The sequence below is a fragment of the Lepidochelys kempii genome, chromosome 10 (genome assembly GCF_965140265.1).
Source record: "Lepidochelys kempii isolate rLepKem1 chromosome 10, rLepKem1.hap2, whole genome shotgun sequence".
Classification (NCBI taxonomy): domain Eukaryota; kingdom Metazoa; phylum Chordata; order Testudines; family Cheloniidae; genus Lepidochelys; species Lepidochelys kempii.
In genome coordinates this window covers 78,365,768-78,381,552 of record NC_133265.1, presented here as the reverse complement: position 1 = coordinate 78,381,552, position 15,785 = coordinate 78,365,768, and the positions used below count along the sequence as shown (strand labels likewise).

The following is a 15,785-nucleotide window of genomic DNA, read 5'->3' as shown; positions in this document are numbered from 1 at the left end:
AAAGACCCAAAAATCGGGACTGTCCCTATAAAATCTGGACATAGCCATATAAAATCTGGTCACCCTATGCTCCCATGATGTCCAAACAGCAATGTTCAGTACCTTTCATTTGATTGGGATATTAAGGTCTCATCGGGCATCTTTTACACCAAAGTCAGGTCTAATTCCCACTGATTCCTTTGTCTGAATCAATGGGAATTTTGCCTGAATAAAGAGTGCAGGATCAGGCCCTTTCTTTTAAATTTGGAAATCTGCATTCTTAGCACAGACCAGAGGGCGCTTGACAGTAAAAGAGAAGTAAAAGCATGAGAGTTCATTGCAATTGCCCTGATGTAGGCTACACGGCTGTCCCAGCTCCTACCCTGTCATTATCAGCCAGTGACGTCTGATCTGGCCACACCTCCTGCTTCCCCTACACACTCACCCAGGGCCATAAGCGGGGTGGGGAGAGCGGGGCAGCTGCCCAAGGCACAAGGCCGTGGGGGCAGAAAAATGGGGCAGCATGTGGGGGCAGTCATGGCCCCCACCCCCAAATTTCTGTCTTCCATTTAGCACAGTGGTTTTCAAATTGTGGGGCGTGCCCAAACCTCTGTGCTAAATGGAAGGCAGAAATCTGGTCGCGGGGGCACAGGACTCTGCATCGCTTCTAGGGGGCGCAAATATGCCTGATTGTGGCTCTGCACCCACCCACCCTCACACACTACTGAATGAAAGCTTATTCTGCCTGAGCCCTGAACACGTCACAATTGAGATCAGCCAGCCTGTCTTCCTCCAGATCCCAATAGCAGCTGATCGACACACCCTGCATTAACTCCCTTCTGGTCTGAGGGTTCCTTCTCCTGGTGGTACCCAAACAACAGCCAAACCACTGATGCTGAGGTCCAGGATTTGCCCTGTAACTGTAACACTTATAAAGCATGTTGAGAGCCATGGACAGAAGGGGCTGCAGAAGTATCAGTGCATTAGAAATAGCAAGGGGTGGGACCTTGAATCTGTGGCAGATTTCTAGCAGAAGCACTCTTGCAATCTGCTGGGGGGATGTTTACTCTTCACTGTTGGTAATCGAAGGTGCTAGCAATGAGAAGATGGGAGCCACTAGGGATTCTATCAACATGAAAAGATACTCAGCCCGTGGAGTGTACAAAGTAACATCCATGTGTGTGGGCTACAGGTTAGGACACTGGACTAGAAGTCCTGGGCTTTATCCACAGCTCTGCTGTAGGACATTGTGCAAAGTGACTTTCAGTTTCCTCCCCTTTAAAATAGGGCTACTGAAATGTATCTGCCTTTGCAAAGCTCTTTGAGATCTATGAATGAAAAGCATGACAGAGGCGCTCAATACTATTAGCTGTGTCCATTTACTGTGTCTTTACCCTATAAGGTTCAAAGTATTATGATGAGAATGAAACAAAACCCTGCAAAACTCATTTATTTCTCATTCCAAACCTAATGGGGGGAGGGGGGGTTTATGCTGAACATTTGGTCTGTACAAACAAGCAATCTGTGGTCGGGTGTGCTCTCGATCAGCTGCCAGCATCCTTCCCTATTGAAAGCCCGGCCTGGCAGATGGCACCAAGGGGCTGCGAAAGTGCCCACAATGTGCTAGAGTTTTACTTGTAATTGACATAAGCACAGAAAATGTGAGACTGGAGAGAGGCCCAGGAGCGGAGTGAATCTAGGTTTGTTTCTGGTTTGGATGTGATTCCAGTTTGCATGGTAGACTGGACTGTAGAAGTGTTTCTTAGGCTGTCTCAAAGCCTGATCCGACCAAGACTTCAAACAACTGACAAACCACCGTCAAGGTTCAGCCTACACTACACATGGAAACAATGTTTGCAACTAGGTTAGAGAACAGGTGTGCTCGAACCACTTCCCAGACATGATTCCATTTGCAGGGGGTTGAACTAGATGACCTCCTGAGGTCTCTGCCAACCCTACTCTTCTATTATTCAATGAATGCCAGCTACAAAAGTGCAATGCAAATGCCTGTTCTCACTTTCTGATGACATTGTAAATAAGATGAAAGTAGCATTATCTCCTGTAAATGTAAACCAACTTGTTTGTCTTAGCGATTGGCTGAACAAGAAGTAGGACTGAGTGGAGTTGTAGCCTCTGAAGTTTTACATTGTTTTGTTTTTGAGTGCAGTTATGTAACAAAAAAAAAATCTACGTTTGTAAATTACGCTCACGACAGAGATTGCACTACAGTTCTTGTATGAGGTGAATTGAAAAATACTATTTCTTTTGTTTATCATTTTTCCAGTGCAAATATTTGTAATCAAAAATAATATACACTTTTTTACAGTCCAATTACAACACAGAATACAATAATATGAAAATGTACAAAAACATTCAAAATTTTAATAAGGTTCAGTCGGTGGTCTATTGTTTAACAGGGCAATTAAAACTGTGATTAATCGCAATTAATTTTTTTAATCATGATTAATTTTTTTGAGTTAATCGTGTGAGTTAACGGCGATTAATCGACAGCCCTAGTCTGAAGCCCATTAGCTTGCGAATCATCAACCTCCATTTCTAGGGTCACAGTTAAAAAATTTACACCAAGGCAGCAAAATATGGGGCTGTGGGAGGTGAAGCTATTCATTCCCCAGAATGGCTAAGGGCGCAGCTCTTCCTGTCTTGGTCTACTTTGAATCTCCTGGGGGGTGCTGCCTTCGACACAGCTAATCAACGGCCACAGCAGCCTTTGTCTTAAACTAGTTAAACTGCAAGTGTAGACGGCGGAGCTCTCTGTAAAGCCAAGGTGGCAATCCCCACTTTGTGACCGCCTAGGGCTGCAGAAGGAAGAGTTTGGACTGGGTTTTTGACGCAGACTTTCAATGAGGGGGTTGTGTCTCTCTTTTCTTGATTACCGTATCCTTTAATGCGGACAACAACTAAACAACCAGGGGCTGATCCTTCAGTCTTTGCCCAGACCAAACTCCCACCTCAGGGAGTTTTGCTTCTGGAGGGAATGCCAGATTTGGCCAGAAGAGGAGTTTAAGCTCCAGGAACCTTCTGCGTCACTGGGCCCAAATGTGAGGGCATATTATGGCTTCCGCTGTATTAAGGTTAAACAGGGATGAACTACATTGGTACTCTGCACTGATCAGGCAGGAAACCATATGTCCACAAGCTATTAAAATACCCACATTGGCATATCTGATTTGTAATCATGTCAATTAAAAGGCAAACGTAACTCAGAGTTCCCGGTGCCAGTGCATGGCATGGACACAGCTAAGGGTTTCCCATGAACAATCCACTGACCGTTTATTTCCACCTTACATATATCAGAAAGTACCAAACAAGCACAAGCTCCCTTTCCAGGGATTCAAAACAGTCACAGGAATGACAGTGGAAGAATTAGGGCTGGTGCCTGGTACATACTGAGTCATGTGAGTAGCTTTTAATACGGGACAGCTGAGTAGAAGTTCACGGAGGAGGTGATGTCAGGAGCAGGCTGGCCGGGAAGACAAGACCAAGTCTTTGTATGACAAAACCTGAAACGTCTCATTTTTGTCATGGAAGTCACCGTGAGAACCGCCCGGCCCGTGAGCCTGTTCTGCAAACACCTCCGCAGCTGAGTACTGTTAGCCCCATGAATGATCCCACCAAGGCAAAAAGGAGAGGATGCTCTTTTGCCAATCTGGCCGTTCCTCTATATTTTTTAGAAGTCAACGTATATTTCCAGAAAACCAGTGGTTGGCAGCAGGGGGCTGGCAGATACTGAATTCTAGAATCCATCACAGTAGGTTGCACCTGGCTCAAGAGCAGCATGAAAAGGCTATAAAGGGGGTGGAACCAGCCCGTGGGGAACAGGATATGTGCAAAAGACTTCTACAGAGCTGGTGGAGTAGCAGGACACCAGCCCCTCTCTGAGTCTCTCCCATGGTCCCAAGGGGTCCTCGGAAGCAGAGCACAAGGGCCCAGGCCTGGAATAAGGGGGAATCAATGGGACCCCTTGGAGAGCACGGTGATACTCAGCATGAGTGCGGCAGAAGCCGCAGAAGTTACTAATTTCTGGTGACTGTTCCATTCAAACCTAATTCAGGAGGGGCGGGTGACTGAACGACATGCCAGCATTAGTACTGTACTTCCCAGGCAGTCACCGTAATAGGAGCTACTGGCCAACACAATGCCCCTGATCAGGCATTGTGATCAAGAACACAGAGTTCCTTTTCTCCTGCCGGATGCTTTTCTTTAGCAGACCGTGTGGATGATTGTGCCGTTGGAAGCGCCCGAAGCTGCTCCGCCATTTATAATGTAGTCCTTTATGTTCATCTCAGAACTGGACATCAGTTTGTTTCTCTCCTGCCCTGTAATTACTGTTTCTATTCCTCTAAGGCACGCCTTCATATCCTCTCGGAAGGAAGGAGTGTAGAGTCCGTAAATGATAGGATCGGTGCACGTGTGTAGCAAGCCAAAGAGAAAGAGACTGTGGTTGATGTACTCCGGCATGCTTTGAATCATGTCTGGCTGGAACCAGTACCACAGGCCCAGGAGGTAATATGGGGTCCAGCAGATAATGAAGGAGGCAACTATCACAATGGTCATCTTCAGGGTCTTCATTCGCGCCTTGGAGATGTGGTTGTTTTTGCTTCTTGCTAGACCTGCCGGGAAGAGTCAAAGGGATAATTGTATACAACACAATAGCATACAACCAGGAAGAGACCAACATTCACAGCCCAGCCTCCGTCAAAGTCAGTAAGAGTTTGACTTCAAGGCTTAGGCCTGATCCAAAGACCACTGGAGTCAGTGGGGGCATTTCCATTGACTTCCATGAGCATTGGATTAAGCCCAAACTGCAGCTGAATTGAGTTACCACAGGGCTGAAGTGGCTCTCTGTATTGGGGTGTGCTTCACTGGGACATATGGCCATGCACAAGGCGCAGGTTGGGTCTCTCCCAGGGGTGGATGAATAAGGATGTCCGTTTTCAAGCCTGCTGTCTTTCATCACTATAAAGTCACTTGACTAGATTGAGGCCTGGCCCTACCCAGCCATGCAGGAGTCAAAAGAGGAGGAAGCTGCCCTGGGCCTTGCACACCCTCCCCATCTCTTCTTGCCAGGCCTAAAGGAGACAGTAGCAGGTCTCCAGGATACTCCTGGAAGAAGTGGGCAGAGAGAGGTGGCAGACTCCATGCTCTGCACCCCTCTCCACCATTTGTGCAGTCTCTCTTATTATAATATACAAGGCTCCCCTGTTTAGCTGTCTGTTATTTTCCATCAGAGGGGACTTGCCATCCCCAGAAACACACCTGCTATTTCTCATTTTCTAAGCCTGGAGATGTCAGGCAATGATGCTGATAATGCAAGAGATGCCTATGATGGGGAAAATTACAATGTTTCGGCAATACCAATAAGATCACATGGAAGTATGCTGAATGCTCAATAGCTGTAACCTGCTCACCCTTGTTGATCTTCAGTTGCTTGCTGATTTCCCAGATGATGCGGATGTAGCAGACAATCATGACGCTCAGTGGGGTGACATAGAGGGTGGTGAAGGTGAACATGTTGTAGAGGATTTCTTCCCAGTGCTCTTGGAAACTTCCATGTGTCACACACTGGGTAAAATTGACACCCGGGGCAGTGTGCAGGTGAAAAAGAAAAAGCTGAAATTAAGAATGAAACACTTAGTCAGAGATCGTTCTTAAAGGGGCACTGTCACAATGACAATCTCCTTCCTGGGCTTACTGGGAACACCTTCCGGCAATAAAGCTCATGCTCAAATAAATTGGTTAGTCTCTAAGGTGCCACAAGTACTCCTTTTCTTTTTGCAAAGACAGACTAACACGGCTGTTACTCTGAAAAGAATTTAGAAAGTCTTATTACATAGGGTTTGTTGGATTGGGTCAGACCACAGGTCCATCTAGTTCAAAACGCTGTTTTGACAGTGGGCAGCACCAGATGCTTTCGAGGAAGGTGTTAGAACCCTGCAGTAGCAGATGTGGAATAATCTGTCCCCACATTAAGTCTTGTTCTATCTCTGATCAGCAGAGCATGAGGATGCATATTGACTTTCATCATACACGCTCTTTGCTGACTCAGCCCATCACTCATCTCAGGCAATCGTCTGGTCCGTTCATGGTCAATTCCACTGTCCAGTCCTCATGCACGAGTATGACACGGCAACATTCGGGCTGGAGCTGGTGAGAAATGGGTTCTGTTGGAATTAAAAGCTTGTTGTGGTTTTTTCCAGGCCTCGATCATAAACCTCAGCCATTATTGTAATTATTTCTTACTTTGTGCCAATAGACAACATGGAACCAACTACTAGCAAACACATCAATTAATTCTTTAAGCCAGGTTCTTACAAATAAATCAGAGATAAAGTCCTTGATTTGGGGTGGATCTGTCTCTCCTTTCTAAGTATTATGACGCTATTCTCCACGATAAAAATTATTCCACTATCAAAAACATACTTGGCCTAAGAGCAGAAAATAACCCCCACTGAGCTCGTAAGCCAATGAGTGGATATTTTAAAGGTTGTTGTTCCCAGCCAGGCAATATTTGATGGATTCAGTAACTGGGTGAAGAGCCATTTCTCTCTCTCGGGAACTCAGAATTCTTTTCTGCTGCTACAAGAGCACTGTAGAATTCATGCTCACAAGATTTATTTTCACTCGATGGCGGCTTCCTGTCCTGGGCTGACAGTACACCCCACTTATCTCCATTAGTGTCAGACGTTCCTGTCACTGTCTGAAGCTGGAGCATCTTTTGAATGAAAAGTCTCCATACTAGCCTTTTAAAATGCCAATCCCTGTATGTTTTCAGTCTCTGAACCTGACTGCCCTTGCAGCACTGAAATTTGTACACTGAATACGCACTGGAAGGAGGACAGGTGAAGTATTTTACAGCCGTCCTAGTCCAGACACACCATACTGTGGATATGCGAGACCAAGGCCCAACTCCTCAAAGCTAGTTCAGTGCCTAACTCCAATTGATTTCAATGGGAGTTTGGTGTCTGAATACCTTTGAGGACCTGGGCCCAAAGAGGTAATGTCTGGTTATCATCTAGCAGGTTTCCTCCACCATGCAGGTAGCTAGTGACAGCGTTACGCTACTGCACATTTCCCGCTGGGTGTTTTTGACTATTGCACTGATGAAACTACTGTATTTAGAACAGGAGCAGCAGGTATAATAGGCCTGGGGAGGTTAAGCCTCCCCTAACCGAGGCCCTGGCCCTGCCCACGCTCCACCCTCTCTTCCAAACCGGCGGGAGCTCAGCTCGGGCCGGATACCAGTAGGTGGCTGGGGCCAGCTGGCAGCCCAGTGCCGGGGTCGGCACTGGGGGCAGCCGGCGGCCCAGGGCAGTTCAGCTGGGGCTCCTCCGGCCATAGGGGTGGGGGATGCTCGGGGCTCTGGCAGAGGGAGGGGGCAATAGAGGCAGGGCCTCAGGCGGAAGGAAGGGGGGGACGCGTGGCTAGCTTCCCCAAAAGGGGGTGGGGGCTCGCAGGGTGAAAGCTGATTAGCTCTGGGCTTGTAGGCCCTGTTCACACTACAGCACCTGTAGTAATTGCATTTGAAGCCATTTTGCAAGGTGGTTGCAGCCCAGTGTAGTTATAACATGGTTCACATCTACCCCTTCCCACTGAAAGAATGCCGTTGGCTGTCTAGAAGAGTGCTCTGTGGCGCTGGTCACAGTGGGTATTTTTGCTGACATTCTCTCCCGTTACTGCCAGCATTTCAGCGCCGCTGGGGGTAGCAATGAGGGGGGGTTAGTGCAGGCAGCCGATGGCATTTTAAGCACCATGCCGTTTAACCTTGACATGAGCAGGTCTTGCCAACACGTTGGCTTAAGATGCTGGTGGTCACTGGCAATGTGGCCGTTCTAGAGTGTCGACCATTGTGAGCGCGAGTGGTAACAACTGGGGGAAATATTTGGCAAAATAGCCCATCACTGACAAAGCCAGAAGCACCATCTAAGCCAGCAGGGTTTTCAAATCTCCACACACACTGGACTGGGAAACTGTACGCGCTGCAGTTGGGGATGCTCCGTGGGCTTAGTCGAGTTCCTCAGGCTTGCTAGATGTGCTGAGGAACATGGCAAAGAGATGTTCTGATGGGACCAATATGGGACAGAAGCTCTCTACCTGCAGCAATCATTGGGGGTACGTGTACACGACAGAAAAAAACTCCATGGCAGGGAGTCTCAGAGCCCCGGTGAACTGACTTGGGCTTGTGTTACGGGGCTAAAAACAGCAGTATAGACATTCCCGTTTGGGCTGGAGCTTGTGCTCTGAGACCCACCCCATTGCTGGGCCTCAGAGTTTAAGCTCCAGCCCGAGCAGGAATGTCTACACTGCTATTTTAATCCCCGCACTGTGAGCCCCATAAGCCTGAGTCAGCTGACCCAGGCTCTGATGTGAGCAGACTCAGGGATTTTTTTTACACAGTAGATGTACGCTTAGTGTTAAAGTGACAACACCCCACCTGTTGTTCTGTGATTATCTTTTCACTCTGACTCAAAGGCTTGGTTTATTTGCACATTGCAAAATAGTCCATCCTCCACAGGGAGTTAAACAAGGGCACCCCAGTTGCTGTGTTGATCAACCCCATTGCACGTCATGAAATCCGAAAGCCACAGGACCAAATCCTGCTCTCATTCCCATCTGTGCAACCCAATGAATGAGGTCATTTGTGCATAACGGAGCAGAATCTGGCCTGTAGTTTGAGCTATGGATCTGATTATCTTTTGGATGCTTGGCCATTATATCAGTAGCTGACCTGTGTGTAGTTCTCGTATTGAACCTTCCTTGCGCAGATAAGGTGGAGGCGAGGTAGGTCACTAAGAAAGTTCTACCAATAACAAATTTATCCCTGTAGAAATCTGGGGCCAGGGCCTCAGCTGGTATGAATCAGCATAGCTTCAGTAACTTCAGATCAGCTCACACCACAGGAAGAATAGAATTCTATAGCAAATACATTCCCAGTTAAGTGAATGGGGGGGCATGGATCAGCGTTCACGTTGCACCCCCTATCAGTACCTGGCCTGGGCCAGGGAAGCTAATGATCCAACCAGCGGATCAAATTCAGTGCCACCTTAGTCAAGTTGCGCGTTTGCTAAGAAGTTGTTAAGTGAATGGAATACAATAGCTGACACATCTCCATGCAAAGAATGGGGTTCAAGAGTTAATGGATTCCCACTGAAGCTAAGGGACTCTAGGCGCTACTGCCTCCAAAGCTGAGCCCGGTCGAAATTTCAACTGACATTTTCTGGCAGCGCCATGGTACAGCATCACCACCTTTGACTCACTCTTCCTCACAAGCTGGAACAATGAGAAAGGGGCAGTGAGCAAAGAAGGGCTCAGTTCCAGGTTACTCTAATAGCTGGAGAATGCACTGACCATAGACTTTGGAGAACCTGGAGCGGTTCAAGAGACAGGCATGGTGTATGGGAGTGGAAGCCAGAAATTCCCAAGTTATAGTCCTGGCTCAGGCAGCAAGTTCTTCTGGACCCATTACCTCACCTTCCGGTGTCTCACTTTCCCAGTGTACAATAGAGATTGTAACAATTACCATTCTCCCTAGGGTCTGGAGACGATGAATGAGTTAACGTCCATAAAATTAGTTCTCTGAAAACATCTGCTCAGTGTGCAGCAGCAGTCAAAAAAGCGAACAGGAATACTGGTGTGCAGTTCTGGTCACCCCATCTCAAAAAAGTTATGTTAGAATTGCAAAGAGGACAGAGAAGGGCAACATAAATGTTGGGACTGGATGACAGGGAATGGATTTCTCAATAATTGCCCTGTTCTGTTCATTCCCGCTGCAGAATGTGGAACTGGCCACTGGCAGAAGACAGGATACTGCGCTAGATGGACCATTGGTCTGACCCTGTATGGCTGCTCCTCTGTTCATAAGTGTCCTAGAAGTCCCACTTTTTATCTACCTCAACATCTGCATACCTGAACCTTAACTGGATTTGAACACCTCCCTGTGTGTTGGGGATAGGGCACTAAACCAGGAGGCTCTTCCCAACTATAGCTGTGCTGAGATGGGATCTGTGCCAGCTGCAAGAATATCTCAGGTCTGAACTCCTCAACATTCAATAACAAGTTAGGACCTGGATTCCTCTTGGAAAATAATGGGCACATTGTCAGTCTGTTTTAGGTATTGCAGATGGCTCCCCATCACTGCAGTATCTGAGCACCTCACAATCTCGAATGGATTTATCCTCACAACCCTCCCCTGTAAGGCAGGGCAGTGCTATTATCCCCATTGTGGGGAACTGAGGCCCAGAGCCACTGAGCGGCATCCCCAAGGTCACACAGGAAGTCCATGGTAAAGGAGGGAATTGAACCCAAGTCACCAGCTAGTGCCCTAACCATTGGATCATCCTTTTCTCTTGATTACTGATTATCACCCAAACCATTCGCCCAGCCCAAGGTGGCTGTTCACTTTTGCCTATTCTGAAGTGTGACACTTCCTGTGCGAAGCGACCCCAGCTTGACAATGGCATTGTGCTCATACCTGGGGCGAGGCCAGCAGAAGGCTCATGACCCAAGCAACATATAACATGAGTCTGTTGCGTCGACTGGAATTAGCGAAGGCAAAGGGATGGAGGATGGCTGAGTGCCGGTCTATGCTGATAACCACAAGCACCAGCGCTGCAGAGTACATGGCAAAGAGCTTGAAGAAGTTCAGCAATTTACAGGGCAGGTCCCCGGCGTACCACTGGACTGTCACATTCCACACAGCATCCAGGGGCATGACCGTGAAGGTCACCAGTAAATCTGCCACTGTTAAGCTCAGTATCAGCAGCCGGACATGGGACTTCCTTCTCTTCCTCATGATGCTATATAACACAACTGAGTTGCTGCATGCTGCTATCAAGAAAAAGCAGATGGTGACAATCACACGGACCCTGGCTGCTAGGGTGAAAGTGGGTTCGATCCAGGGCTCGGGGCAGTCGGAAGCAGAGAGGTTTTCATCCACGACATCAGCTGACTGAGGAGGAGTCATAAGGTCCCGTTCTTCAGGCATTCCCTACAGGAGGACAAATGGCAAAATCAGAGAAGAAAGCTAGGCCTAAAATCCCTGTTGGGTGTCCATTTAGCATGGGACAGCTTTAAGTGTGATGAAGAGGGAGGCTCAATAGGCTTAGCCAAAGATTCTCAAGTGTTTTAATATGCTTATCAGGTAGTACCTTAACGGCCCCAACCAGGGCCAGGGCCCACTGAGCTGGGCGTGGGGTTTGACTAGATAATCTAAAGATCAAGGCTAGCCATAAACTCTACGAAACTTCAACTCTATTAAAACCAAAAGATTGCACCTGCCCCAAAGAGCTTACAGGCTGAACGACCAGACAGACAAACAAACAGGCAGAGACAATCAACAAACAACAGTACAATGCCTTCTCCGTTTCCTAGTTTCCATAGTGTGGACCACCTCCTACTAGACAGATTATCCCACTGAGCTGCATCCTCTTCCATTTGCTATTGCGGGGACCATCACCTCCTCCTCTTCATAATTACACATCATCCCCATGGTGACTATAGCAACTGCTCACATGGAAATGTATTTTAAGCACTTTTCAATGCTGCTTAGCAGGTGGAAACAAGGAGGTGGCAGTCCCATGTGACCAGCCAACTGTGCAGATGACCCAGTGCGGCGGAGCGGGACTCACTCCTGTGGCGCCTCCTGCTGGTCGTCCAGGAAATTAGCATTTCCAGCCTTCGGAGTGCCCTCTGCAGGCTGGTATCCCTCCTGGACGCTGGTGCCCCTGGCAGCACCCCCACAGACCTGCGTCTCCCCACCGCCCCAGGGAACCCCCACCTTCTATCCCCACCTCGCCTCAGTCTTTGGCTACTGCCAGTCACCATCTAGCCCCTGTTCCCTGGGGCAGACTGAGGCTCATGAACCAGCATGAGGAGCAACTGGCCACCCTCTGGAAGGGTTTGGGTGCCCACTGTAGCCTGCTTAGCTCTCAGGTGGGTTTCCCTTTCTGGTTGGGTCTCCACCGTGGCCTGTCTCACCTCCACGTGGATTCTCCTGTTGAGCTGGGGCCTCTCTGCCCCAGAACCCCTCTCTTCTGGGCCCCTGGTCTTCACCACCCCCTCCTTTGGGGTAGTCTCACACCAAGCCCGATCCTCTGGCCTCTCCCTCCTTCTCTGGGGGCAAGACCGTCTTACTTGACCACCCTTGTGGCACAGGAAGCACAGTGCATTCCTTGGGCCACCTGCGGGCTAGGCCTGGCCCTGTGAGTCCCGTGAGGGCACTCCCTCTTCTTGTGCCCTGGCTCCCCACAGACCCAACAAGTTTGGATCCCCCCTGTTGGCTTCACAGGGGGCACTCTAGTCTCTCCGCAATGCCCTGGGCAGAGCCTCTTTGCTCCATCCCGATAGGGGCACTCCCTCTTATAGTGCCCCGGTCGCCCACAGGCAAAACAGTCTTTAGGCCCCGGCACCGGCCTCCAGCCCAAGGTGCTGGCCCCCGATGACAGCTATGTGCCCTCCCCCGCAACAGCTGTAGCAGCCTTGCTTGCTGCTCGGCGAGACGGGCCACACAGGCTCTCCAGTAGTAGTCCCTCATTTCTCCACCTTCAGTTCCTTCACTCAGATTCCAGGCAACAGTCAACAGTCCTTGCCCTTGCCCTCTGTATCGGGGCGGACCGCCTATGCCCGCATTCTCCACCACGTTGTGGAGGGGTGGGGGGGACTCACCCCTGCGGCGCCTCCTGCTTGTTGTCCAGGGAATTAATGTTTCCAGCCTCTGGAACACCCTCCACCGGCCAGTGTCCTGCTTGCCGCTGAGCCCCGTGTCCCTCCCAGACCCCAGGCCCCTCCCTCTCAACATCTAGAGAGAGACTGTGTCCTCCTATCCCACTGCCCTCTTATAAAGGCCAGCTGGGCCCTGACTGGGGCATGGTGGCAGCTGTGGCTGTTTCCCCAATCAGCCGAGGCTGGCTGCTTTAGCTAGCAGCAGCCCTCTCCCAGGGCTGATTTCAAGCCCTTCAGGGCAGGAGCAGCTGACCACCCCGCTACACCCAGTAAGAGCTTCGTGGAACCCAGCTGGTCCATTGACCACAAATAGAGAACCTCTGGTCTAATGAGGAGTTAAAATGCACCTGAAATACTGAGAATCCCTGGAATTGTGATGCTCTGAAGTAGATACGTTGAGTTCCATGGAGATTATACTGGGTGTGTGGGAGAGAATCCATGTGATAAGACATTAAAAACAGAGGGTCTGACTCCTCATTGAAGACCCATTGGCACTTTTCTTTAGAGTAAGGGTGTCCAACTCAGTATCTTTGGTTACATTCTCCTCTGGTCTGCTGTTGTCCAGTGAGCTTGGGTCTGTGGCTCTGGAGATAGAACCACCGGCTGTTGTACGCTGTGCGCAGTGAAGAGGTGTCAAATCCCGTCCCTCCACACCACAATCTCAGGAAAGCTCCCTGAGGTGGAGACTTATGGAATCTTCCTTTCCTCATAAGTATTTCCATGGGAGGCAGCAATCTGAGCAAAAATACCTCTCCTATCCATGTTAGCACAGCCACCATGAACCTATGACACCCTAGGCCCCGGTATATTGCCCTGTTCAGGTCACCGGGATTATATTATTATTATTTATTATTTGCGTTACTGCCTGGGACCCCTAGTCATGGAGCAGGATCCCCTTGTGCTCGACGCTGCACAAACACAGAACAAAAAGACAGTCCCCGCCCCAAGGAATTTACAATCTATGTCTAAGACAAGGAAACAGATGGGTACAGTCAAACTGACGGAGGAGCACAAGGATACAACGAGACAACATTGGTCAGTAGGATAGGGAGTAGTCTCTGCACACTCGCAGCCAATAACACAGTGGCCCAAATTGTGAAGGCCTGCCCTGCACTCTGCCCAGAAAAAATGCCTAGCAATCACCATGTAGTATTTATTCACTTACAGCATGAACATGTTTCAGGGCTGCCAATGTTATCTGTTTATTCCCTGGAACAAGAGCACTGAGCTACGTTAGCACAACACAGACAACACTCAGAAGAATTAGACACAGCAGGCTATCTTTGGTGTGAGACCCCTGTAGTCGGTCTATATTACACCAGGAATGAATTTGGCCCACGGTCATTTTAAAAACTCTGATCGAAACTCATCGCTTGCTAAGTGGAGATGGGTCACTGGCCTGAATCTGCCAAACTTTGGAAGTCCAAAAACAAAACAAAACATAGGACCCACGACTGAATTGGGTTGTCAGGTTTGTTTTACAAAACCCTCGAATGACAAGGTTTAGAAAGACCACACCACGCTCGTTTTTGCCCATCTCTGTTTGAAATAGACAGAGACCTGTATTAGAACCATTTACATGAACTCCTAGGCACACACATGGCCCCTGAACATTGTGGGTCCAAACAGAAAAGGACCTGATCCTGAACCAATGCCAAATCACTGCAAAACCCAAACCCAACTGACAAGATTTTTCCAAACCAAACCAGCTCTGGGTGTCACCTATCTTTGGTGTCAAGATTCATGACGTTTTCTCAGCCCTTATTAATCCGATCTCCAGGGCTGCCTATCAATATCTGATTCCAACTTCCAGCGTATAACAAACCCACACATCTCACCTGCTTCTTAGCAGAACAGAGACATGCGGCCGAGTTCTGGGTTCAGTAAGCAAAGGATAATAAAAGATGTGAGGTTAATCAAAAAGAGAGAGAGGAGTCTCTCTCTTTTTCCCCCCCTCTCTGCTCAAAATAAAGATGCACACAAGCACTTCTCACAGATGTGAAAAGCGGTTCACCCCCCTCCTTTCATTCATCTAGAGGGTGACATGAAGTCAATCCCCAAACAGTCCCCCACAACTGTCTCTAAACATGTTTTTTGGGGGGAAGGGAGGTGCCCTGCAGAAAGATGCAACCTATACAGTTTCAAAGCCAGATTCTCGCCCAGGTAACTCAACTGTGCAGAGTCACCACTGTTCCACTTAAACTGCCCTCTGCTCCCGTACAGAATGATATCGTGAACAAGCCAAATTTCAAAGGCAAAGACTTTCAAGTTTAGGAGAACACAAACAATGAGCACCGGTCAACGCGAGCAGCTAACAAACCATTTCATGCAGCCGGGGCTGTTGCTCAGTTTCACTTACACAGAAATAATGTGCTTTCCCCTGGTGAAGTTACAGAAATAAAATGATCAGCAGAGACCGAATCTACATCCTGCTCCCGAACTAACCTATTGTTACTACACACTTACACTTGCTCTCTCTCTTCTCCTTACTCTCATTTAGTCCATGTTCCGTGTCTAGTTACAGCTGCTTGCTTTGCTGCAGCCCCCACACAGAAAGTAAGCGCAAATATTACCAGATTCTTAGATCAAACCGCAAAAGCAAGCAAAAAGCGATAGCAATGACAAAGTACCAAACTGGTCGTTTCTCCTGTTATTGCCAGTCCACAGGAGGGAGGAATGACACCGAAGGAAGCCCAGTATCTGTGCTGATTGGAGGTGCTGCATTCAATTCATCGGATGGGAACATACCTGGTATCCGCATGCCCTTAAGGGAAAGGAAAACCGTTTCCTCTCTATTTGCCAGTGCCAGAAATGTCAGCCTGCTCCTCTGCTGCATGTAGCCAGCAGTCCACATGATGCAGATCTGCCTCCCAGTAAAGAGGAGATGCAGAGAGCTGGCAGGGTGGCTGGGAGCTGTTACAGCGCTTGGTCTATGCACAAGAGGAGCGTCATTCCACTCCCTGCTGCTGGCTCTGGAATTCTCCGAGAGAGACCCCACTGCCCAGTGTAATTCAGGTGAACCTAGCATAATGCTTTAACAATGCACAAGGAGAGTTGCTTTGACAGGA

General features: G+C 48.7%; 1 protein-coding gene across 2 annotated transcripts; it reads right to left on the bottom strand.

Moving 5' to 3' along the window:
• Nucleotides 1-2,310: 2,310 nt before the first annotated feature.
• On the bottom strand, nucleotides 2,311-15,570 carry LOC140917967 (gonadotropin-releasing hormone II receptor-like). Of its 2 annotated transcripts, none has more exons than XM_073361496.1 (4): nucleotides 15,466-15,570; nucleotides 10,469-10,984; nucleotides 5,409-5,610; nucleotides 2,311-4,610 (listed from the first exon to the last, which is right to left on the bottom strand). In XM_073361496.1, exons 2-4 carry the CDS (start codon nucleotides 10,979-10,981, stop codon nucleotides 4,201-4,203), a joined length of 1,125 nt encoding a protein of 374 aa, XP_073217597.1. In that variant the 5' UTR covers nucleotides 10,982-10,984; nucleotides 15,466-15,570; the 3' UTR covers nucleotides 2,311-4,200. The 2 variants fall into 2 exon arrangements, with proteins under 2 accessions (XP_073217597.1, XP_073217598.1); XM_073361497.1 differs by lacking the exon at nucleotides 15,466-15,570 and adding an exon at nucleotides 15,348-15,441.
• Between the last annotated feature and the right edge of the window lie 215 nt (nucleotides 15,571-15,785).